General features: G+C 40.8%; 1 protein-coding gene across 2 annotated transcripts in view; it reads right to left on the reverse strand.

The window, feature by feature from the left end:
* The window catches only part of usp32 (ubiquitin specific peptidase 32), a 174,869-nt gene that overhangs the window by 62,036 nt on the left and 85,638 nt on the right, over window positions 1-27,195 (reverse strand). For both annotated transcript variants that reach the window (XM_085964532.1, XM_085964531.1), the window contains exon 6: window positions 1,750-1,881. In XM_085964532.1, the coding sequence (XP_085820658.1) occupies window positions 1,750-1,881 (132 nt within the window). The remainder of the gene's footprint in view (window positions 1-1,749; window positions 1,882-27,195) is intronic.

Consider the following 27,195-nt stretch of genomic DNA (forward strand, 5'->3'; position numbering starts at 1 on the left):
TTGATAGGCAGTATGTACTGGAAAGGCTGGATATGCTTAGAGTGGATAAGTCACCTGGTCCGGATGGCTTGCATCCCAGGTTGCAAAGGGAAGTGGGGGTGAAGATAGCAGAAGGGCTTGCCATAATTTTCCAACTTTCCCTAGCAGTGGGGAAGGTGCCAGAGGATTGGAAAGTGGCAAATGTAACACCCTTGTACAAGAAAGGGTGCAAGGACAATCCTAGTAACTACAGGCCGGTCAGTTTAACATCAGTGGTGGGTAAGGTTTTAGAAACAATAATCAGGGAAAAAATTAACAGGCACTGGAGAGTTTTAAGTTAATTAAGGAGAGCCAGCAGAGATTTGTAAAAGGCAGATCGCGTTTGACTAATCTAATTGAATTTTTTGATGAAGTAACAGAGAAGGTTGATGAAGGGAATGCAGCGATGTTGTCTACATGGATTTTCGGAAGGCGTTTGACAATGTACCACATAAAAGGCTGGTTAATAACACTGAGGTTCATGGAATAGGAGGATCAGTGTCAGCTTGGATAAGAAATTGGCTTAAGGGCAGAAAACAGCGAGTTGTGGTAAATGGTTGTTTTTCAGACTGGAGGATGGTAGACAGTGGTGTTCCCCAAGGGTCAGTGCTAGGACCACTGATTTTTTTGATATATAAAATGACTTGGATATTTGAATATAGAGTAAAATTTCAAAATGTGCCAATGATACCAAATTTGGAGGTGTGGCAAACAATGAGGATGATACCAATCGACTGCAACAGGATATATAGGCTAGCGGAATGGGCAGACAAGTGGCAGATGGAATTTAATACAGAGAAGTGCGAGGTGATGCATTTTGGCAGAAGGGATAGGGAGAGGCAATATAGACTTAATGGCACAGTTCTAAAGAGTGTGCAGGGACAGAGGGACCTGGGGGTTCATGTGCATAGATCTTTGAAGGTGGCAGGACATATTGAGAGAGTAGTTAGCAAAGCATATGGGATCTTGGGCTTCATAAATAGAGGTATTGAGTACAAAAGCAGGGAAGTTAAGCTGAACCTTAATAAAGCGTTGGTTAGGCCACAACTAGAGTATTGCGTCCAGTTCCGGTCACCACACTTTAGGAAGGATGTGAAGGTCCTTGAGAGGGTGCAGAGGAGATTTACCAGAATGGTTCCAGGGATGAGGGATTTTAGCTACAAGGTTAGGTTGGAGAAGCTGGGGTTGTTCTCCTTGGAGCAAAGGAGGTTGAGGGGAGATTTGATAGAGGTGTACAAGATTATGACGGGTTTGGATAAGGTAGACAAGAAAGGCTGTTCCCATTAGATGATGGTACAAGGACTTGGGGGGACACAGATTTAAGGTTTTGGGCAAGAGATACAGGGGGGATGTGAGGAAGAACTTTTTTACGCAGCGAGTGGAAATGACCTGGAACTCGCTGCCGACGAGGGTGGTGGAAGCGGAGACGATCAATGTTTTCAGGGGGAGACTGGATAGGCACTTGAGGGAAATAAACTTGCAGGGCTACGGGGATAGAGCGGGGGAATGAGACTGACTGGATTGCTCTACAGAGAGCCGGCATGGACTCGATGGGCCGAATGACTATGACTCCAAAGTATCTGAATTCACAATAAAACTGAATGAACTAATTTCAGTTGGAGACCCATTATTTTTGAAAGCATTTGCTGCCACAGTTTGACCTTAATTGGGTTCCAGTCGTGCAGTTAACTCCCAGTATACATTATTCTCTCAGTAAACTGCCTCCATTACCTTCACTTAAAGATGGATGAATGGGTGGAGAAACTAAAGGAACAAATGTTTCCAAATCAAACCGTCCAGTCCTTGACTGAGCCTTAAGCAGCCAGTAGCGTTTCTCAAGATCAATTATATCAGATTCTTCCACTGTGAATAGAAATAAATACATTATCAGATCATATGCACAAGAAGCCTGGGGTTCAGCACAAGAAATGTTAAACAGATCGATACAAAACTGCTGATTATAAAACTGGCATCAAACGCATCTTTAAAATGTCAGCAACAGTTTTTGTTTTGTTAAATACATGGGACTGCACCAGTGAATTCAAACAATATTTCCTAAATTAAAAAATCACAAATACTTACCAAAATGGCTGGGAAAAAAACTACTTTTGTAAGTGTTCTTGTACTTTTTTTTTAAACCTAGAACTCATTTGTGACAAATTGCATTTTTATAGTGCCTTGAATGCAAAAATGTCCCAAGACACTTGACAAACATTTTAAAAAATGGACATGGAACCAAAGGAAATATTAGGAGTGCTAACCAAAATGGTTGGTTTTAAGCAAAGTTTTAAAGTTGGAGAGGTTTAAAGAGGGAAATCTAGAGTGTGTGGCTGAGGTGCTGTAACAGCAGCAAAAACCTCATTGGAGAGATTTATACAATGATTTGAGGGAATGATGGGCACGGATTTAGAAAGTGACATGTTCAAATTCTACTCACAGTTCCCAGCCACAGAAATCCCAGAAGAATACGAGAATTTACATACAGCATTTATAGAGCCAACGGCAGGAGCTTTTCAATCCCTGCCAAGCAGTGTAATGATGACTTAATGGCAAGGAAAACTGATCATTACCAATAAAAAAAGTTACTGTACAAATATCCCATTTTAGCATTTAAAATTAAAATAGTCACAATTTCTTTTGGAACCATGTTATTTAGGGAGGATGGTGGATTTCAACAAAAAAGAGGTATTGCAGACTTCAATTGTATAACACAAACATTGCGTAAACACACAAGTATGAATTAGAAACAAATATAAATGCATTTGCCAAATAATTAGTTTTTAAGCTTTAAATATAGCCTTGAAGTTATACTTTACACACTTACATTTCCTTCAAACATCTGAATAAGAGTTCCAAAGTTAGAAAAAGATTGTACAAAAAAATCTTAAACTAACTCTTTATAAATAAATAACAGTAAAAATGGCTTATTAAAAAGCGGCGATCCATGTTGAATTAAATAGCTTTCTCCTGTAGATACGCAACACATTTTGATTTGTTTCTATGTTTTTATATGATTAAATCAGTTTGATTTTTTCATTTCCACCATAAAATGGTGATTAAAAATGTACAGTATTGCATGTGTAACATACAAAAGTATGTTGCATTTCTCTAGGGACAATATGCAATTCCAAAAGTGACTTAAGAGTTAATAAACTGGTTTCTATTAAGAGGAGAACGTCAGGATGCTTCAATGCAATTTGGAGACAAGCACGGTCTCTTCCACTCCTGTGCAATGATGCTGAATTGACTGCAACATCACTAATCTACAGCAGGATCCATCAACTTCAGTATAATAACGTAACATACACCAATATAGTTATGCTCAAGTGAAAGATGTGTGCAGTAGGGGGAAAAGCAAACTTGACACACTTTGAAAAATAATGATGACATTTCAATTCAATTTGTTCTTTGGTAGTTTTTAAATCACAAAAATTACACAGCATAAAGAAGAACAGAATTAGTGAGTTTTCAAGGCAGATTTTATAGCTATAGGTTGATACTGTATAACATTATGTAATTATAAGTGTTAACAGGGTACTTGAAACCAAATGGAGAAAGAATGGTGAATAATAATAAAATGACCTTCACCACACAGGGAAATATTGCATAAACAAAAATCAGATTTATGCCAAGTTAACACCAGTAGAGGAATGAATTTAGAGTAAAAATCCCAGATTACAGCAATTGAATCCACTCCGATTTGGCAACGCCGCCTCATAGCGATCACCTAAAGTGTGTGGCTTGATACTGGAATAACTGCATTACCTCTAGTGTAACAACTGCAGTCAGCACTGCACCTCAGTAACCAATACGTGCAGTGGCACACATTGTGAACTTGCCATACTTGAAAATAACAGCCCGGATATTCATCATGACAACAAACAAACAGATCCAAGTACGTGAGGCTGGTTAAAGCAGGTGACACACAATATGCAGCTCGGTTTATCAAGCTTTGAGCCTCAGAGTCCACTTCGGGTTTAGAGAGCTGATTTACACTGGTTTTGCCGAACCATGGCGTTCAAATGACTCTGAAGCCTATTGGTGTTATTGTGCCATTATGTATGCATGATGAGGTCACCACACATAGTGCACGGACTCATAACAATTTGTAAAATTTGCAAATGAAAAATATTTTATCCATTATCTTGGAATGAGATTGCAAGTTAGTGCCAACTTGTGAGTGTGTCCATACGTGGGGTTACGGGGATCGGGTGGGATAGGTGTCGGTGCAGGCTCGATGGGCCGAAATGGCCTCTATCTGCACTGTGGGGTTTCTGTGATACCATACAAGTTGATATTAACAAATGACTGGTTTGAGACTGCCCAAATTCATTTCATAAGACCCTTATGGCTAGTAGACAGAAGGAACTGCAAGGTTTGAACCTAGGTACCAGAGATGTAAATACAATACAATTATTCACTGTCATCCAGCTCCTGAACTGAACTTTTATAAAGAATTTGCTTACATGTTCAAATTAGGTCATGTGTAGCTTTCCAAAGCATGGTATATGGGAACTATGATAACCTTGCTTCCAAGGTTTGAGACTATACATGTTTTTGTTCATTATTCAAATAATGGGTAATAGGTGTGAGCAACTTATACCCAAAGGTTTAGGCATGATCAAAGTCACAAGATACTTTTCCACAAGATACTGTCCAAGTCTTTAAAATCACAACCCATATAAACTTTTCCACTAAAAACCACAAATTTGCAACAGCTATGAAGGGCATCAGAAAATTATTAAATTCATGAGAGTTTCAAATATTGCAAAGCATGTAATTTTCTTGTAATATGCCGTACTAACCCGACTTTAAACTGAGTGGGTATGAAAGCTTTGGTGCAAATGTGCTTACTAAATTATGGTACAGTACGCAGGTAGAGAGCAAAGTAGAATGCTGGAGATCGGAAATAACAGAAAATGTTAAAAAGCTCTGATAAGAAGCCCTACCGACTAACCTGCTGTACATTTTCAGTATTTTCGATTAACAGTACAATACAAACTTAAGCCTCAGTGCATTACCAACTCTATAGATGGATAAACTATTTTAGAAGTTGCATAATTTCTTTTCTGACACTTCAGTGTAATTTATTGTATATCGGTGGATTCATTTAAGGAAATGTGGAAATAATACATTAATTTTAAATACGACTACATCATAGCAGCAGTACTTGTGGCTTCACTTAAGAAACACAAAATGTGTTTCTGAAAGATTTCTATGGACTAAAGTGACAATTGGCAGACACAAGAGACTCAATTTTAACTCGTGGGCGGAAGGGGCCGGCAAACCATCCTGATCCCAGCAGCGTGAGGCTCAGGCAATGTTAACTCCTGGGGCTCATTTGCATGTCCCCCAGTCATTCACCCACCCAAAACCAGCATTAAGAAGTAGCTGGCCGAGAGCGGAATGCTGAGTCGCAGGAAGGTGCCGCAGGGGAATGGAGGAACAGTCCCCGGCATTCAGGTACATCGTGCGGAGCAGGATTTGGGGAAACCTAGAGCAGGGATGGCCGAAACACTCCCGCTCCTCCACTGGCCCCGCAAAGAAAATCAAAACAAAATTTAAAATCTAAGCTGTTCGGATATAAATCTTCTGACTCCGACTCTCTTTCCCGCTAGGTTAATCTGAAGGGAAAGCCACAACCCATTCCCTGCTCAGGCCACTGTTTAAAATAGCAGTCGGGCTTCACTGGAGCCCAATATGCATATTTCCAGCGCGCATCCTTCCCCCTTCTCAAAAGGGTAAGTTAAAATAGACAACTGCGGGAAGAGAGCGGAACGTTGGTGGGTAAAATCCGATGGCAATTTTAATTGCCCGTCTGTCTAGGTTCAAGACTGATTCTTGATAGATTTTTGTTAGGCGAGTGTATCAAAGGATATGGAGCAAAGGCAGGCAAATGGAGTTGAATGGGCTGAATGGCCTACTTCTGGTTCCTATGAAATAAACTTAATATTTGCTACATTTCAGGTGGCACTACAGTATTAACATGCAATGAAATGTGGATGAGAGAGAAATTGACGTGGAGGGAAACAATGGGCCTGAATTTGTGTTCGGAGGCTTCCCGCGGGCGGATGCCTCCGAACCGCAATAAATCTATGCACCTACCCGATGGCCCTGGATCCACGGAGACTCGCGCTCCTGGGCCTCGACGCGTAGGCCCACGTATCCCAGGGGCTCATGCGATTCGCAAGCACCCCTGCAATCACGTGGGCAGCCCAATCAGAAAGGGGACTCCCATTATGCTTATGGGGATTCCTACATACGGAATCCCCACAAGCTTAATGGGAATCACCCAAACACATGTACACAACCTTGAAATAAAAAACGTTACATTTTAAAAATTAATTAAAATACAATTTCATTAAACATTTAAAACAAACGTAATTTTTTGAAAAATAAATGTAAACATTTTTTAGGGACCAAAGATAAATTTATTTTACAGGTGATTGAATGTTAAAATGATTTTTAAAATGTTATTGTAATATTTATTTTCACTCTTACACCATACGCCTTTACCAGGCGTAAGAGTTTTGTGAGCATTTGCTGGGCAAGAGTTGGAGCCCAACTCCCCGCCAGCAGGTGTCTGTTCCCCGGGGATGCAGAGAATCTGTCAAGAAGATTCTTGACAGATCCTCCGCATCTCCGGGAACTGGACATCCGCTGGCGAAGATTATTGACAGATTGCAAGCTCCGGGTTTTCGTGCCTGTGCAGCCCATGCGTAAACCCAGAACTTGCAAGGCACTTATGCGTACACGGTCATAGGCCACGGAAAATCTGGGCCACAATAAGCCTGGGCTTTAGCAGTAATTTAACGCAAAAATATGATTTTTTTTTTTTTTAAAAACCACTTTATGCTCCACGTCCATATATGATACATATATGTTCATTCACCGCACGTGAGTAAGAGAAAGCAGATAAGGTGCAGCTTATCGATTGACAGTTACCTTTGTGTATGAACTCTGGGTTGTCACATGCAGGTTGTAGTGGAATGTTGCCACATATGTTTGAAGTACTTGAAGCATTTGGTGCCAACATGAATTAAGATTCAATCGTTTTTACTAGCAGCTTAATGTAGGAACTTGTTCAAGAAAAAATTGCAGCCATAAAGATTATACATAGATTGCACCAGCCACTTTCAAATGCAAACATTAATATAAGCTGGGATCAACAGTCAAAATTAATCGTTACCTCAAAGTCTTTGGAAAGGTATACATGCTTGGCTTCTACTGTGCTCTTAAAGGTCAGGACTGTTTACTGGCTGTAGCCCAGAGTCTTTTTTTGGGGGGTGGGGGGGGGGGGGAAGAAAGAGTGGTGGGCAGCGGAAATGAGGCAGTCCCGTGGGTTTTGGAACCCGTTTTCTCCCTGGACCACACATTACCTGTAGCAGAGGGGACAAGTAAAGAGAGAAAAATGGAACGACAACCTGCTGCGAGGTTTTCACAGGATTCTCAAATGCAGGCTGCCGACAACCCCAGTTTTGCTCTCCTTTTCTGTAGGGCATCACTTGTATCAACTTGACTAATACTGGGAAGTAGATGGAGTAGGGAAATCACCATGACCTTGTACATTCCAATTCACTGAACTGCTTTAGGTTATGCAAGATTTTATCCTGAAACAAAAAAGATTCCAGTTCCCTTTTGTGAATCAAGCAGTTGATGGTGTGATTAGTTTTTCCTGATTAAGTTGAACTCTGTAACTGGGATACTATTCTTACCTTGTGAGTAAAGAAGTCTGGTCTTTATATGAAACAAATGTTACCTATTGAATGTTCTTTTTGTACCACTAAGTCTGAGAGATGGAAGTCATGTCACACAACTTGTTGCCATCTTGGAAATCCCCCAAGCAGAGATCCCCTAAGTGTGTGGGTGGGGGGAGAGAAATATGGCCTGACCTAACCCCAGATATTTTTTACAGCTGGTTACAGAGTGAGTTGAACAGCTTCACTGCATCGCTCACTTCCAAAAATCAAATTGCTATTAAACTAAGTGAGTACAGGCACAGGCACTGTGGGCTGAATGGCCTTCTTTTGTGCTGCATCATTCTATGATTCTGTACAGTGAGCTGACAATCAGCTGACTCTAATAAAAGCATATTTCCTTTAGTCTGTTCAGAGTGACACTGATGGGCGTCATGGGTAAATCCTAACTGTCCCAACTCTGTTGCAGGAGACTGTAGAGAAGTAGGTGGTTACTGCAGGAAAAGACAACATGGAGAAGAAGGGGGAAGAGGAAATTATTTTTTATAAAAAATAACTATTGCAAATCATTTCTGTAAAGAATTGAATAAATAAAACCCTATTTATTTACGAAGGGCTCTTTTGCAAACCTTTCTGAGCCCTTATACTATATATTTGTATGTATTTATAATGAGAATTGTATTTGAGAAACTGAATCCTCTTGCTACATTGAGTGCAGCTGTGTATTATCTCATTTCCCAGCTGGTTTTGAGGCAGAGTTAATCCATCTCGATATCCTAATAGGATTCCAGTAGACCCATTACTGAACTTCAAATCACAAAAATCCAGAGTATGGAAGATAACACCATGCAAGGATTCATCAAACATTGTTGACCTCAAAAGCAACTTTCTTTTTTTTTTTTTTTTTAAAATGGTTGCATCATTTACAATTTTTCTTTACAAATCTTAAATACCGTTTCCAATAATTTTCAATTTTTTTGGAATTTTCCCCAAACATTAAGTCTAGGGAAAGATTTTGTACTGAATATATATTGTAGTAAATAATTCGTAGAAGTTTCCAAATTGTTCATCACACTCCCAGATGGTAGTAATTATAGAATTATTTACAAGTTCCATCTGTTAAACACATCCAGCTCAAAATGTTTTAATTTCACAATAAATGTAGCAAAAGCTAGGATACAGTTCAAACAGAAATGCCTTCCGAGTATTATTTAGGAAATACATTAAATACATAGCTCCGAAGTTTTTGTTTGATTATTCGTCACAGAAGGGGTGCCAGGTTCCACTTTACAGCTTCATCACTCCTACCAATCATGTGCGGCTGCACTCCCAGCGCCAAACTGAGGAATTGTGCACCTGAGGAATTTTACACCTTGTATCGCTTCTCCTCACCCAGGTCGTATAATACGGACAAATTGCCTGGATGAGTGCAGCTCCAACAACACTCAAGAAGCTCGACACCATCCAGGACAAAGCAGCCCGCTTGATTGGCACCCCATCCACCACCTTAAACATTCACTCCCTCCACCACCGGCATACCGTGGCTGCAGTGTGTACCATCTACAAGATGTACTGCAGCAACTCGCCAAGGCTTCTTCGGCAGCACCTCCCAAACCCGCGGCCTCAACCACCTAGACGGACAAGGGCAGCAGGAGCATGGGAACACCACCACCTCCTAGTTCCCCTCCAAGTCACACACCATTCTGACTTAGAAGTATATCGCCGATCCTTCATCGTCGCTGGGTCAAAATCCTGGAACTCCCTACCTAACAGCACTGTGGGAGTACCTTCACCACATGGACTGCAGCGGTTCAAGAAGGTGGCTCACCACCACCTTCTCAAGGGCAACTAGGGATGGGCAATAAATGCTGGCCAATAAATGCTGGCCTTGCCAGCGACGCCCAGATCCCATAAACAAATTTATTTTAAATTACGAACTAAATTTTATGCTGGTGTTTATATTAATTTAATTTCCTTTGGCTCCCTAGGCAAGCACTAAATCATAAAAATAACGTCCTTAAGTTAATTATATGACGATTTTTACATAACATTCAAAATGGGCTTCCCCATCTCCATTTCTGGGAATAGGCTGTTCACCAATGTCTACTATAAGCCCACCGACTTCCACAGCTTCCTTGGTTACAACTTCCACCCACCCCACTTCCTGTAAGAACTCTATTCCATTCTCCCAGTTTCTCCATCTCCGTCGCATCTGTTCAGACGATGCCACCTTCCACACCAGTGATTCAGACGTCTTCCTTTTTCCTTAACTAAGGATTCACTTCCACTATGGTTGACCGATCCCTTGATCGTGACCGTCCCATTTCCAGTACTTCTGCCCTCTGTCCTCACCCCCTCCCTCACGACAATAGGGTCCCCCTTGTCCTCATCTTCCACCTCACCAGCCTCCACATTCAACAGATCATCCTCCGCCATTTCCACCTTCAACAGTGCGATGCCACCACCAAACCCATCTTCCCCTCCCACTTCAGCATTCCGAAGTGACCGTTCCCTCTGCGACTCCCTGGTCCACTCATCAATCACCCCGAACACCCGCTCTCCTTCCTACGGCACCTTCACATGCAAACGCAGGAGATGCAACACTGCTCTTTCACCATCTCCCTTCCCACCATTCAGTGCCCCAAACAGTCCTGCCAAGTGAAATAGCGTTTTGCTTATACTTCTTCAAACCTGGTACACTGTATTCGTTGCTCCTCTAAATTGGGGAGGCCAAATGCAGATTGGGTGATCGCTTTGCTAAACACCTCCGTTCAGTCTGCAACAGTGACCCCGAGCTTCCGGACATTTGCCACTTTAATTCTCCATCCCACTCTGACCTCTCTAATTTGCCGCCTACACTGTTCCAACAAAGTTCAAGGAATGGCACCACATCTTTTGATTAGGCACTTTACAACCTTGCGGTCTCAACATCAACAACTTTAGATCATAACCACCACTCCCATTTTCTCGGGTGCTGATAATGGCTCTGCTGTTATCATTTACACCTCTTCTGGACTCATCTTTTGTTTTTGTGTATCATTACCACTCCCTTTTGCCTTGCACCATCATCCCTTTTGTCAATTCATCACTCCTGCCTTCCACCCCATCACAGAACTTTCCCTTTGCTCTTTCCTCCATCACCCCCACCAGATCCCTTTCCCTGGGATTTGCTTAAAAACTGTTAAATCTCTAACTTCTTCCAGTTCTGATGAAAGGTCATCGATCTGAAACGTTAACTGTTTCTCTCCACAGATGCAGTCTGACCTGCTGAGTATTTCCAGCATTTTGTTTTAATTCAAAATGGATCCAAGGACTTGATATATAAACTTTATAGATCAAGTGAGTGCAGTTGATCATGACTAGAAAGGAACAACTAATTCTACTTGTTGCAAAGTTTTGTATCTTCAGACATGTCCCTTTAAATGTTGTCTTTTCTCTAGGCTGCCACTTCCACGCCTCATTTCCTTGGTCTTCTTCATTTTTCCTTTATTTTCTTTCTCTTTGCTTATCCATTCCTCATTTTCTATTATTTTCTTCCTCCTTTGTCTTATTTATTCCACCATTTCATCTTTCATTTTAGCATCTTTGAGGGAAGGAGGAAAATCAAAAAGGAAACAGAACCCAGGGATGAAGGAAGAGGGAACAGAAAGAGATCGAAAGTGAAGAAATCAGAAGGAATGAAACTGGGAGGACAAAAGAACATGAAAGAAATTGAAACCTCTGTGACAGAGGGGGGGGGGGGGGGGGAAATGAGGAAATCAAAAAGAAACCAAGAGCTTGGAGGAAGGGCAATTAAAAGGCAGAGACCTCAAACAAAGGAAGGGTGAAATGAGGAGCAGACATGGGGACATGAGTTGAAACAGAATTATATTTTACAGCTACATCATGCTATTTTTAAATGCTTCTCATAGTTCACTTACTCTTAAAAGCAGTAAAGACGCTTAATTGTTAATCTAACGTGAGTAACTACAATTCAAAAAGCGCTCTGTAACTTTGTTACATAACATAGAAAGCCAAAAGAATTGAACTGAAGGATATTTAAATTCTAATTTAAAGGGCCAAACTCGCATAGTAAAAATGTCTTTCATTATATTTGTAATTGTCACCGTAGGTCTGATTTATTATCTGTGTATCTATTAGAGAACATTTGTTTGATACTTAATCCTGCTCATAATTATATCAACAGCAGTTTCAAAAAATATCAGCGGTTAAGCTGGTGAATTTCTGTATGGGAGTGAATTTCCAAAAACTCCAAACCAGAGTGATATTGTATGAAAGTACCTTGGTCTTCCATTTTTATTTTCAGTAAAAAGACAACCAATACTGAGCATTAGTCCCAGCTGCTGACAGTGACATATTTAACTTAGTGAAGACCAGCAAGCCAAGTTCTGATGAAAGGTCATCGACCTGAAACGTTAACTCTGTTTCTCTCTTCACAGATGCTGCCTGACCTGCCGAGTATCTCCAGCATTTTCTGTTTTTATTTAAGCCAAATTAAGTGCTGCATGATTTTGCAATAGTTCTCATTTTGAAATAGCGTCTTCAAAATAAGAGTTCAAATCAGGTTCCGACTAAACCACCCAAGCAGACCACACCAGTGCACAGCAGTGTTTGTAAACATGTAGACTGCTTTCAAAGGACTGAAACAGATTGTGCAACCCTATTAAATTAAATATGTTGCAAACTTCAAGCCATAATCGACACTGTCCTGCTGAAATGTCAAATTTAACCAAGTCCCGCAAGCCATGACAAACTTTGTGCAAAATGGCAGATTTTTGTTCTATGAAAAATTCAGAAACTTGAAGCTGAAGCAAGTTTTCACTTGCACTTTTGATCTGGCTTCAAGTCTGATGCACCAGAATCGATTTGGGTTGAACCAAACCAATTGCAATTACTCACTCATCTATGCAGGAACTACTCCGACGAGGGTATTGCATTTTTAATCACTACATTATTCATACGGTCCTTCAATTGTTTTACCCATCTACAGCAAAAGATCATTAAATCTATGCCAATTTGAGGATACAGTATTTAAACTCAACACACTTTATACAAGTGTGGTCCACAAAAGGTTTGGTCATTGTTTGAAAACAACATTTTCCTCATTGTTGGAACCTTTGCTCTTGCTTAATTGGTAATTAAGTTTCCAGACGCACAATAAGTTGTTTGGCATTCAGCCCCACCTAATCCACACATTTGTTTTTGTTTTTTTAATTATACATATATAATTGAATACTGAAGATAATAGTGTAGAATTTATCAAAAAAATATTCGTACAAGCCAAATATTTAACAAATTTGTACTGTAAACTTGATTAAATACTTTTTTTGCAAATATGGTTGGTGAACAAGAAATAAATGTTACCATACTACGAATATCTATTTATATAAATTTAAAACACTGAGCATGTGCCCCTTCTTACTGACTCGGTTAGTCCGAGAGCCACATAACCATTAGTATCATCAGTCATGTATCTACCACAGACCAGTTCCTGCAAGACCACTCTGTAGCCAGCCTCCCCATCTCTCTCCCAATCCAATCCCACACAAGGCTGCAGCATTTCCTATCTGGAAGAAAATCAGAGGCTCATGTTGAACCAAAACAGTGTGGGCAGAGAGAGCACAGCTGAACTGGAGCAGGTGGAGTAATGCTGGTGCTAAGAGTCTCGCTGGGAGAAAGCTCCAAGGGTATTAAAGCCACTCTCACCAAACATAAGTGCACTTACCCAGAGAATAAGTGTACAAAACACATGGGCTCAAGGTAAAGTCCATACCAGTACACGAGAATAAGTTAAAGTGGCTATTAAAGGCATCACGTTTCTCGAACATAAACTGAAAAGCGAAAACTCTGAAAATAACCACCTCAATGAAGACACCTTCAAAGAAAGGCTAAACGTGGGATATGAATTACACAACACAGAATTTTGAGAGGTCTTCGGTCAGTAGAAGACAGTCTGCTACACAGAGAGTCTAATCACATAACTATTAATTTCAGAGAGTTAAATAAGCTTTTATTCAACAAAATCTAATTTTAAGGCTAGAAATTTGAGTCATTACTTAAGGTGAAGAGTTCCTTGCCTATCTGTGCATTCCATTGTCTATTAGTCAAAACAACCCAATACAATTAAATCCAATTTGACTACAATTAAATACAATACAAACCTTAACTATATTCTCTACAGCGAAGGGGGGGAAGGAGGGAGAGCCTGACAGCATCTTGGGAAAGGGAAGCAAGTTGGCGTTCTAAGGATAGACCCTGGGGAAGGGGCATATGGGTCCTCGATATTGGAACGTTCATTTAACATACCCATGTTTCTAGCATTTTAGCTTTCATTTTAGACCTGCATCTGTAAGCTTTGTTTTTTTTTCACCCAATTTCCCTTATTCTGTTGTCTCTTTCCTTCAGTGGGCCCTCACAGTCTGAGCTATTTGTAAGTTATTTTGTTATTTTAATTTCTTTGACTTCTCGTGGCTCCACTCCTACCATTCACATTGTAGACATTACATCACCTCCAATGCTCCTCCTCCCATGCCCACCCCGTGTTGACATGATCCAGAAGCATGTAGTTAATCTCCACAAGTAAGCTGCCAGCACTCAGATCTACTGCCTCTCCAATAAGCCCAAGTCTTCATTTGCACAAAGGCCTGTATCCATCACACCTGGCCTTGTGAAGTTCCACTAACTCCCCGTGTCCCAGTGAATTAATCCTTGCCCTCACTTTCAATCCTCCCATGGCTTCAACCCACCCTATCAATCTCTTCCAGCCGTATGTCCCTTTCATTCCTCAGAGACTGGCTTACCCCTCATTCTCCTGCTCTACTGACAGTGGCTTACACCTCATGTTCCTGCTCCATTATCAGTGGTCACTCCTTCAGTCTCGAGGAACCTGCCCTCTGGAACTTCCTTCCTCAACACCTCCACTTTGTAACCTCCCTTCCTGCTTTTGAAAAGCCCATAAAGACACTTCTCTTCAACCGTGCTTTCACTGCATCCCCAAGTCCCTCTCTTCCTACGGCTCTGAATCCATTCATTTGTCCACAGCCATGTAAGGCGCTGAGAAATCATTCTGTATGTGAGGAGCAATATAGAACTATGATAGTAGGCTGTTGTTCAAGCATAGAACCCATTAAAATTGTCCACACATACATTTGTGTGCTTCAACTCCACCTACAGCATAGCAACAACTAAGACACTGCTGTCATCAGTCTAAATACCGACTGTGGCACTATTTCAATGCCATTGGAATTTTAAGTCTCAAGTCACACGAATAGAATTAACAGCCACTCAACATTATGTTTCATTTCCCTTGTGTAACAAACCTGAACAAACTGCAGCCCTTGTGTCATAGAAATTTCACACTCAAAAATGGTATATTACACAGATAACCAAGCGTCATTTTCTTATATTGCAATGTGAATTGAATTTCATTCTTAGCAAAATCAATGGTACACTTCAGGAAGTACTATTACTTGCAGGGGCCCAATGTATATTCACTCACCTGCAGGTGCTATTCTTTCAGGCAGGCAGCAGTACAGGCATACCATAATCCAACCCGCACCGACAATACTCGTCCAAGATTTATTATGCTCACCATACTCAAAACAAAATGTCCTTCAAAACAAGCTTAATAAAGACACAGATCAGCCAACAACAGAAGATAATAAATCTAAAAAGTGTATTCAATTTATACAAATTAAATCTTTGTCACTTCGACAGCAAAATGAAGCATTCCAACATGATGCCCAGAAGGTTACATGGAGAAAATCCGTCTGTTCAAAATACAGCTTCAAGAATTAAGAGGATAACAAGACAGGCCGATAATTAGATTGCACAAGCAATTTCTCTAATTGGCATATGATGTCAAAACCGACTTTAAAGGGACAAAAAAAGCCGCTAATCAAACTTGCACAAGAAGATACTCGTTTTGTCAGATTACATTGGCTGCTTGTAGACCTTGACTGTTTTATACATGTAACTGAGCATCTTTGCAAATTATTTAGAAACTTTAGAATAGGGTGGCCATACATCCCCGTTATCCAGGGACAGTCCCCAGATGAGGTACTGTGTCCCTGGGAAAACAATGTCCCCGGTTCACGAAATTCACCCCCGAATACACCAACTTTTAATTTCTCGTGTTGGATTATGATGTACAACACACATACACTGTACCGTTCACCCTAACTTGATTACACATTTCTTTCTCGGGCGCCCCGTCAATTACGCCCACCGTGAATTCTGACTGGTTGGGAGGCCAGCCCTGAGGCGGGCTCAGTGGGTTAAGGGGCTGGTCTATTAGTTAGCGTCCACGTCAATCGAGCGCAGAGGGGTGGGCTCGTGCCGCCAGCGAGTTCGGCTGCGCTCCCGACCCAGCCTCGCTCGACAACCCATCCCCCATTTTCTTTTCCCCTCCTCTTCCTTTGCTGTGGGATGCACCAGTTTGAATCGCAGGCAGCTGCAAGCCGATTAGTCGGAGGGCTTCTGATTTCGTCATCTCTTCCACCCGCCCACCCACACAATTCAAAATGGTCGCAATTCGGAAGCCGATTGGTTGCTCGGTCGGTGACGGTTACACCCAATGATTCCATTATATGACAAAATATATTTTGAAAACAATGGTCGTCGACATGAGCACAGCGGAAACAAGAGAACAGGTGTCAGCAGTGTAGACAGTGGGTATGAAAAACTGATGCTCCTGCACCGTGTTATTGTATTATTTATAAACAGTGTCTGAATGCACTTCAATAGTGTGACGTCACGTCTGTGGTAATTATATGCACATGTTTTGTATTTGTAATATATATGCGCAATTTTTAAAATATAGGCCGCTAAAAAAATTTGCCTCGCTACGCTGCGCAACCTACGCTTCCCGTTGCACTTTGCTGTGCACCTACCCTATGTCTCCCTGGATTTGGTTTTGAAAATATGGTCACCCCACTTTAGAACACTGCAGTATCACTCCTAGTATCTGCTTATCAATTTAAAGACCAATCCCCTGAAAAGACACATTTCTGCAGGAAATCTCAACTTTATAGGGCATTGTCTCCATGTGCTAATCTATTAACACTTCATCTGTCATTTATCCATATTGGTGAATTAGTGGTGCCCCCTAAAGTTGGACATTATCACAAAATTAAACTCTCAAAGTACAGGAATTCAAATGCAGCTAGATAAGAACCCAATTTGAATACAAGCACAAACAAACATGCTTTTGTCCTTGCCAAAAATAAATTCCATTTGATGTGGTGCGTTGGGGTAGGGGAGGAAAACCTACAGGTCAGTAAAGATGATTTTGAAGTCAAAAATCAAAAATTTACAAACCCAAATCATGGAACAGGCTATAGCACTTTAACACTCCGATTTAAACAGAACCCGAGACATAATGCACTTGGTTTATGCTTTCATCCCAAATAGGGAAACCATATCAAACAACTGTTTCTGCAACCAGCGTTCCCTGTAAAGTGCGCGGCTGCGCACTGCTGCAGGGAACCTGCACTGCTGGCATTTCAATGTAAAAACCGCGCATGTGCGGTATTTTGAATGGCGCAGAGCCAAAAAAAATTACAGGGCACATAGTCTGCAACATGTCTCAATAGCATGCTTTTGGCCAGCACTTAAAACTACGGCAGGCACAGGATCAACAGAATTATCTAATATTTTTAGCCAGATAAAGTTGATTGTGAATTCACACATCCTTCTTGTATGCTATGGTCAATAATATTTCAGACTTGTGTTCAACATGATAAAATTTCAAGACTTCATGGGCCATCTTCTCTCAACAATCAGTTCCTGTACAAGGACTTTGCCCCCATCATCTGGAAGCTGCAGCTTTTCTACCCATTTTACAGTATTTGCAGTAACCTGTTTACTGGACTCACTGCAGTTGTGTGGGGCAATAAAACTTTTCAAAATAGCAGATATTACCACAGAGCAGCATTTACAGACTGAAGTAATCAAGGTATATTTTTACAATTACGTGATATATAGCACAAAACTCGATAAATATCAAGAGTAGGATATATATATAACTATATAATTAAGAGTCTTGTATCTACTGCGAATCACTCTCCTCAAAAGGCACCACAACCTCAAAAGGGCCATGTTTCTGTACTGCAGATGGTAGCTAGTGGGGACATGGGCATGGGGAAGGAAGAGAACTCTTAAGATTTTGTCCAGGACAATGAGAACAATAAAAAGAGCCGAGTAGAGTAGCAGCTACTGGCTTAGGCAAGGCAATTGAAGAGAAGTCAGCGGAGGGCTGTCTGGGATAATAGGATCAGGCTTGAGTAGGGAGCGAGAAACATGGTTCCAGCGGTGGACAAGGCTGTGGGAGGGGGGAGGGATTGTAAGTGAGAGGAGCAATAATGGAGGCACATGAATAGTGAAGTGAGGTGGTAAGGAGTTTAGGAGAGCAGAAAAGAACTAAAAAAAAAAATTTTAACTTCAAATTTAAAATGTTTTGAATGACCTTAACAAGTCTGGATGAATGAAACATCAGGAAACCTCAACATTGTATGCGCTTCCAAATTGACACTTTCAGGACAGAGCCTGAAATGGCACACAAGCTCAAAGAGTTATTTTTTGGCATTAATTTTAAATATACTCTTCCGCAGCTATTGTTTGTAGCTAATGTTATGTGGTATTTAAGCTTGAAATATCCCATTACAGCATTACCTTTAGGCAAAATGGGTACTGCAGTTTAATGTTGACATTTATAATGGGTTCTCCCATAGATGGAGCCTGACATACAATTTTTCAAAGCATTTTGAAATGGAATGTTGCTACGGACTCAGCGATTTTAATAGATAATAGTCTTATGTATAGTGTGCACTTACTTCCTGTATTGTTCCCTGTCACACTTTATTTGTAACACCCTTATGATAAAACAGTGTCTTCTTTCCAACTGCAGGATTAGAGGTTTTGAGACCTGCTTTATGTTGGATAATGAGGTAGAAAACCAAGCTGAAAGGGAAAAGGAAAAACTAACCTGCCCATCATATGCTGGCTGCAAAATCCCATATTGCTGGCTGATCAATGCAATCAGTGAGAAGATTTGCAGCCTTAAGGAGCTCAGGTAGAAGAACTTTTGCAAGAAAAACATACTATTGGCTATTTTCTCCTTTACTATCTGCAGAAAACTTTTACTTGTAAGGTTTTTTAATGCATGGTATTACACTGCACAAAAAGTGCACACAAGCATTTTAAAGACTATTCTGTATCACGCAAAAACATACAACTTGGGATTACCCTGTGGGATACCAGTCAATGAACACCTAATTCACCTATCTGAAATTCTCTCTCCACTACTTTAGTGGAGGCATTTAGCTCTTGCGGAAACAGCAGAGAGGGGAACTTCAGATGAATGTGTTCTGCTTGCTAATATCCCATGGCATAATTTTGGGAAGTTATCTATTGAAGTACTTACTGAATTTTTTTTTTAACTCTTGCTCCTTCATCCAGTTACTCAAAGATATATAAAAATCAAACAATGACAATTTTTTATGATCTCTGATCGCCGCCAGGGAAATCATCAAACTGCATTATGAGGAAAGAATCAGAATGGCTTGGTCTGTGAGATGCACAGAAGCTTAGCAGCTGCCACAGACACTATAATCAATTTTATGAGAAACCTTCATATCAGCTGTCAGAACATATACTTCCAAGCTCAATAGTTATATTGTAGTACAAAACCTTCTACTGTTCATTTCATTCACCTCTTAGTGCCAGAGTTTATGCCACTCCATAGGGGGATGAAATCGGTGACAATATTTAACTGGAAGAAATTGTGGCTTATCTAAGACTGGATGTTGGACAACTAGTCGGACAACACAGAAGCAGTGGAGGGATCGAGAAAAGTGATGGGGAGGTATAGCTGGGTTTTCGTCAGTGTACATATGGTTGATCACATGTCTGCAAATGATGCTGCCAAAGGGCAGCAGGTAGATGAGGAAGAGGAGAGGGCCAAGGATAGATCTTTAGGGAACTCCACAGTTAAGGTGTGGAGGGCAGGAAGAGAAGTCATTGCTGGAGATGCTCTGACTACAATCAGATAGGTGCTGTGGCAGGGAGGATACCCAACTGGAGATAGTCAAACAGGGAGTTGTGGGAAACATGGGAATGGATTCATGAGGTGACAACACGTTCAACGACTAGAGGAAAGGGAGGTTGGAGACGGGGTAGTAGTTAGCAAGGACAGAGATGTTGAAGGAGGGACAGTTTTGAAATGGAAGGGTATTGTACCCGAAAAGGAATTACTGTACTTACAATGTCAGCTTGCATGGGGGCCACAAAGAGAAATTGTGTGGTCAGCAGTTTAGTGCGAATGGAATCAAGGAAGCAGGAGGTGGGTTCAGTGGACAAGAGCAGCTCAGGGAGGGCATATGGGAGATAGGAGAAACTAAAGAAAGATGTGGTCTCAGGGTGAGCCAGTTTGACTTGATGGCCATGGGGAAGGGCAGAAAGCAGCACAGAATTGTCTCAATCTTAGTGAAGAAAAATTCATGAGCTCCTCGCACTTGTTGGAGGCGAGGGTGGTGGCGGGTGAGAGGGATTTGAGGAGATGCTTAGTAGTGGAGAAAAAAAGCCAGGGGTTATCTTTCCTTTCCAGGCTGATCCTGGAGTAGTGAGAAGTTTTGGCAGAGGAGAGAGAGGCCCGATGGTGCTTGAAGTAGTCCAGCCAGATCTGGTGATGGATGGTTAAACTGTGTAACAGATATGCTGAAGTCAGCATCCTTTGGAATTGATCTTCCATCAAGTGAGGGCAGGGTTATTGGGAAGAGGAGTCACACCTGGGCAGTTCCTCACACCTGATGGCATTCACCAATAAGAGGCAATGATTGTAGTCTGGAAACAGGCTGCACCTCACAGCAGCAGAGGCTTAAAAGCCAGGCCTACAAGGAACCAGGTGATGTGCCATGAGAAACGACATAAAAATAAATACAATAAATTATTTTTTCCCGTCAGATTAGAACTGTCATAATTCTCAATGTTGTCAAATTACTGGGTCATCTTTTTCTTATGCCACGTCAGATAGAGCAGCACAGCAGTTAGTGAAAATAGTAGCTATTGCAGTAAATCTACAAAAAGGTACAAAAAAACAAACTGTGTTTAGAAAAGCTAGGATGTGTTCAGCATTGTAATACATTCACAGATCACAGAAATCACAGATCACAGAAACCCCACAGTGCAGATAGAGGCCATTTCGGCCCATCGAGCCTGCACCGACACATATCCCACCCTATCCCCGTAACCCCACGTATTTAATCCCCCTAACACTAAGGGTCAATTTATCATAGCCAATCAACCTAACCTGCACATTCTTGTGGTTCAGATTACTGAAAAAAAAGTCAAGCTTTGCTCTCGGTTTAAATTATCACTCCTTGCCATGAAAATATTCCCAGCCACAAGTTGCCAATTTCGGTTCTCAAGTTTGGTGAAAATCCAAACTACAGCTTTTCCAACGTTTTCCAGGCAACAAACGAATGCGCAGATCAACAAACGGACGATCAATAGAGCTGCAACATAAATCTCCTTCAGCGGATTTTTAAAAATCAGTTTCACTTAATTACTGGAGTGCCTCAACTTTCTGCCATAATGGAAGTAAAACCCCTGGTGGATAATAGAAATTGGCAGATAATTGAATATCCCACTAAGCCTGTGTTTAGACTGTAGCTACCCGTCTGAGAACTGTAGCTACAGTATCAATTCACAGCCTGCAGTATCCAATTTATAGTGTTCCGTTGCTTTGTCAGACAGGGGGATTCAAATACATAAATCCCTGAAATGTTCAAGTGCAGGCAGGTAGTCATAAAAAAAAGGCCAATAGCATTTTAGGTTTTCTAAATTTGTATGAGGGGCGTGAGATACTGAAGTATTTCCATTGCAGCAGTGAAGGGTTCTGATACAGTGAATAAGGAAGGACAATTTCCTCTGTTAGGAAAATTCAGTTACCCTCCATGACAAGCGAGGGGATTTTTTAATTAATTAATTAATTTATTTTTACAGAGCATTGTTGGAGCATGGAATGCTTTACCACAGGGAATGGTGGAGGCAAAGTTCATTGCACCTTAAGGAAAATTGGATAAATATTCGAAGCAGAGAAAGATACAGGACTATAGTCAGAGAGTGAATTGGATAAATACTTGGAGAAAGAATTTGCAGGGCTATGAGGAAAGAGCAGGGGAGTGGGACTAATTGGATAGTTCTTTCAAAGAGCTGGCACGGGCATGATGGGCCGAATGGCCTCCTTCTGTATCGTTCTATAATTATGTTTAGAAATGATCAGTAATAGAATATGTTCGTAAGTGGCTCTACGATTAACAATTAATCTTAGGAAGACTATTTCCTTGAAAAAATATTAGGTTCTATTAACTTTAATTGAGCAATATATGGCCATATTGAAACACTGCAAAATTCTGTTCTAGGGTCACAAAATGTACACTGAATCAGACATGACATAGCAGTTATATGCTTACTAACTATATTAAGAGATTAAGAGCAAAACTGACATTGCAATAAATTGCACATTAGGAATTCTCTTACTATATCACAATGTTTCATATATATGGATTTGACTGCACAGGTAGAGACTTGCTAAAAATAAGAAAACAGATGATCCTGTACAGTCTTAAATATTAAGAACTATTACAATACACATTGTTAATGGTTACTGATTCTTGGTGTACTGAATTTGGATGATCAGCCATGATCTCGTTGAATGGCGGAGCAGGCTCGAGGGGCCGAATGGCCTACTCCTGCTCCTATCTTCTATGTTTCTGTCTTTGTTTCCATAGCATCCTGACACAAAGCACGTACAGCAACTGAGAAATGGGCACTTCTTTTACAGATAACTTTTTTTGTCTGGATTACCGGCTCCGACAGCATCAGCCTGTTCACTAACAATCAGTGTTGGGAATAACAGCTCCCTTCTGGGGCACAAAGAAAATACTAAAACATACATCGATGGTGGACCTTGCAGTAAAAATACATATGATAAACGCAAAGTTAAATAAATGGAAAATCGGCTGCATGCAGGCTGAAACAAAGGACCAATAAATAACATCTCGTTAAAGACCACACAGGAAAGAACAGATCACCATAGCAACTTGTAGAACTTGGCTCCAAATCAGCTGGAGACCCATTTAACTTGGCTATATGAAAGACACTGAAAGAAAACAAATGGGAGTGTCGAGCGCAATCCTGGGGTTATAATTGAAGAAGCAGTGTTAGCAAGCAACCGCCCCAGAAGTGTGGTTCAAAATTAATACTAAAAACCCCAACCACGTGAAGGTAGTGAGCTTTCGCACTGCTCTAGCTCACCATTCGACCTGAATGCAGGCTTACAGATTGCTTTTGGAACAGCTGACCAGACCACTAGAGAAAACCATGTGCTACACCATAACCCATGTCTAAGATGTTTAGAGGGCTTCAACAAGCCTGAGCCAACCATGAGTACGCAAACTTTTGTTAAGATACTTTTGTTTTCCAAAAGGGTATGAATTTTGGGAAGTCAGATGGTGTATTTCTTATTGGCCCAGATTTTCCTGGCAAAATAACAGACTAATGGCACTCGCCGTTATTTATGTGCAAATGGTACAGCGACTTCAGACGAGGGGCAGATGCGCAGTTGAAACCAAATATTCAAAAGTAAAATGCATTGAGTGGCGTGAAGTTTCTGTGTTTGTGTGGTAGATACGAACTAAACCCGCCACAGAAAGTTAAAATCTTGTCCATTTCAGTCTAAGTACCCTTTAACAATGTGATAAGTGTTAATTACTGACAAACAACCTCTTTGGCACTGAAAACTAACTATTACAAGTGTACACTCTAAATATATTGAGACTCAAAGCTTACAAGCATTAGAGTTGAAGCTTTGTAGCGAGATGAATGAAATACACAACCCCCCCCCCCCCCCTCCAACTCTGGTGACTGTGGCTAAAATTTCTGCAGACAATATGCATACTTTTTAAACTAAAAATCACATTGTAAGGAACACCATAGGTCGGATACTGCAAGGTAACTTGCATTGTTCAGATTCAGAACAGCATAGGAAACTTCTCTCAAAGATGTGATATATTGTTGTAAAATGCAAATAAAAATAAACGGCTCAAGTGTGGTATAGTGAAACAAGTGATGCTAAGCACTGAACACATTACTAGTTTTTTTAAAAATATATAATTAAGCTCAAAGTTTTCCACAGCTTTTCCCACTGGACCATTTGTATCCTCTATTATCACTAATCTGCACCATTTAAGACTGAGATTTTCAGTATTTAATAATGATGGAAAATATTAAAATTTTAGATTTCTTTTATTTTGTGCTCACAAGCAGAGATGTCAATGATAGGAACTGAACATGTAGCATTCAGTGTTTGCATCAAGCTCTCCTAGGCTAGCTACAGCAAAGCCAGATGCCGAGTATATTCCGCTGCTCCACCCTGCCCCATCACTGTACCACTGGAATCGGTTTAAAACCTGTTCCATCTCTAACTTTTTCCAGCTTTGACGAAAGGTCATCGATCTGAAACGTTAACTGTTTCTCGCTCTCAAATGCTGCCTGACCTGCTGAGTATTTCCAGAATTTTCTGTTTTTATTTCAGATTTCCAGCATCTGCGGTATTTTACTTTTGTACCAGTGCAATCTTTCTACTTCTAACAGCCATCCTTTGTGCCTCTGAGAAAGATGGCAAATTTTACTCATTATTTAGTGATGTGACAAAAATGAAGCTCAATGGCGTGTCAGCCGTGGCTCAGTGGGTAGCACTTGCCTGTGAGTCAGAAGGTTGTGGGTTCAAGTCCCACTCCAGAGACTTGAGCACAAAAGTCCCAGCTGACACTCCAGGACATTACTGAGGGAGTGCTGCACTGTCAGAGGTGCCATCCTTCAGATGAGACTTTAAATCGAGGCCCCGCCTGCTCTCAGGTGGACATAAAAGATGGCCCTATTTCGAAGAAGAGCAGGGGAGTTATCTCCGGTGTCCTGGCCATTATTTATCCCTCAATCAACATCACTAACAGATTATTTGGTCATTATCACGTTGCTGTTTGTGGGAGCTTGCCGTGTGCAAATTGGCTGCCGTATTTTCTACATTACAACAGTGACTACACTACAAAAGTACTTCATTGGCTGTAAAGCGCTTCAGGACATCCTGAGGTCGTGAAAGATGCTATTATAAATGCAAGTCTTTCTTTTCTTATTATTAGATTACTGATTGGATCCTTTCTTGCTGATCACAGCACACACAGAACTGAAGTCAGTTACTGATAGCTGTTTCTGCAGAGAACATACATTAGGATTATGGTCTGGTATGCCAAACCCATTAGTATGTGTTTGTTATTTTCTTCCTGTCGAACAAAAGGGGTTTAATTGCTAGTGTCAGCTGAATGCAGAGTCACTGGTGTCTTTCTGCCCAGTCATGTTCCTGCCCAGTAATGTTCCCGATAGCTGGCTAGACAAAGTATTAATTTCCAATCACAAATCATTCGGAGGAAGTGGGACAAACATCCTCTATAACTGACAACCTGTGAATGGCTGACCATCTAATATATTAATGGGAAACACAGTTGTTATTGTACTTTGTTCTAGTATGTCTTTAAAACATTTGGAAGGGTATACTCAAGGGCGGTTTATACCCAATCAGTAGTCAATCCGAGGCTGTCATGGGCATGACAAAGTCAGATTACAGGAGTAGGCAATAATGCTGAACAAAAGGAAATATCTCGTGCAAAAACTCAAAAATGTGATAGTGAAGTCACCCCTTTCATTCGATTACATACTTTGCTCATCATTCAAGTCACTATTCAATGATAGGATGACAGCTATTTAGCAGTTTTGCAGCTTTTTTTTAAGTTACAAAAGTGGAAGTGGAAGTTTATTATTTATGGATATACCAGCTCATATGTGGTAGTTCCTACTGTAGCTTATTCAAAATAACTTGGTCACCAATGTATAAATAGTGGTTACAAGCATATCGAAGGACCTTTTATTGTTGTATAGATCAACAATAAATGGATAGCACCTTAATGAATCGCCAATCTGTAAGCTTGGTGAAATTTTTTTTAAATACTATTTTTATTTCCGATTTCCATGATCTGCAGCATTGCGTATGTTCAACTGCTTTCTATGGTGTTTACAAGGTATTTCCAGTACAAAGATCCATGCTTTCATTTCCCCCACAGAAAATAGTCACACACAAAAAGTGTCTGTCGTTAAAGCACACTTTTCTGGAATGTAAATTGGTCCACAACAACCAAGAGATCACTAGTAATTGTTCCATATCATAGAATAATACAGAACTGAAGGAGGCCATTCAGGCCAACGAGGCTGCTCTAGCTCTTTCAAAGAGCAATCCAGTTCGTCCCACTCCCCTGCTCTTTTTCCGTATCCCTGCAATTTTTCTCTCCTTCAAGTACTTATCCAATTCCTGAAGGCTACGACTGAATCTGTTTTCACCATCCCATCAAGCAGCGCATTCCAAATCCTAACCACTCGTTGCGTAAAATAAGTTTTTCCCCAATGTCGCCTGTGGTTCTTTTGCCAATCACCTTAAATCTGTGCCCTTTGGGTATCGACCCTTCAGCCACTGGAAGCAGTTTCTCTTTATTTACTCTATCTAAACTCTTCATGATTTTAAACACCTCGATCAAATCTCTTCATAGCCTTCTCTGCTCGCAGGAAAACAACCCCAACTTCCCCAGTCTATCCACGTAACTGTATTCCCTCATCCCTGGAACCATTCTAGTAAATCTCTTCTGTACCCTCTCCAAAGCCTTCACATCCTTCCTAAAGTGTGGTGCCCAGAATTGGACACAATACGCCAGCTGGGGCCGAACTAGTGTTTTATATAGGTTTAGCATAAATTCCTGGCTTTAGTACTCTGCCTCGATTTATAAAGCCCAGGATCCCATCTGCTTTATTAACTGCTTTGTTAACCTGTCCTGCCACCTTCACAGATTTATGCACAAACACACCCAGGTCTTTCGGTTCTTGCACCCCCTTTAAAATTGTACCATTTAGCTTGTATCAGCTCTCCTCATTCTTCTTACCAAAATGTAGCACTTCACATTTTTCTGCGCTGAATTCCATCTGCCATGTGTCCGCCCATTCCACCAGCTGGGCTATGTCCTCTTGAAGTCTATTACTATCTTCCTCACTGTTTGTGACACTTCCAATCTCAAATTTATTGTGCCAGCTCCTCCTAAATCTACATCCAGTCTGCAACCTCCAACTTAATGCACCAATGAGCCACTCGAGTGTCTGTTTTCATAATAGACAACAATCTCGCACACAAACTTCAAAGACTTTTACTTACTTGCAACAGCCTTTAGCCAAATTAACTTAGTTTCAATACAGTACAAACCATTTTAGACTGTTTCAACCGCTTTGATTAATATGGATTTTGCAGATGTTTCATGTGTTAATTTTTTTGCATGCCTGAAAAATGTCAACGCTTCAGGCCACTCTAATGTTCTAGCACATTTTGAGA

Source organism: Somniosus microcephalus, chromosome 22 (assembly GCF_052327205.1).
Source record: "Somniosus microcephalus isolate GS21.2 chromosome 22, FLI_Smic_1.0, whole genome shotgun sequence".
Taxonomy (NCBI): domain Eukaryota; kingdom Metazoa; phylum Chordata; class Chondrichthyes; order Squaliformes; family Somniosidae; genus Somniosus; species Somniosus microcephalus.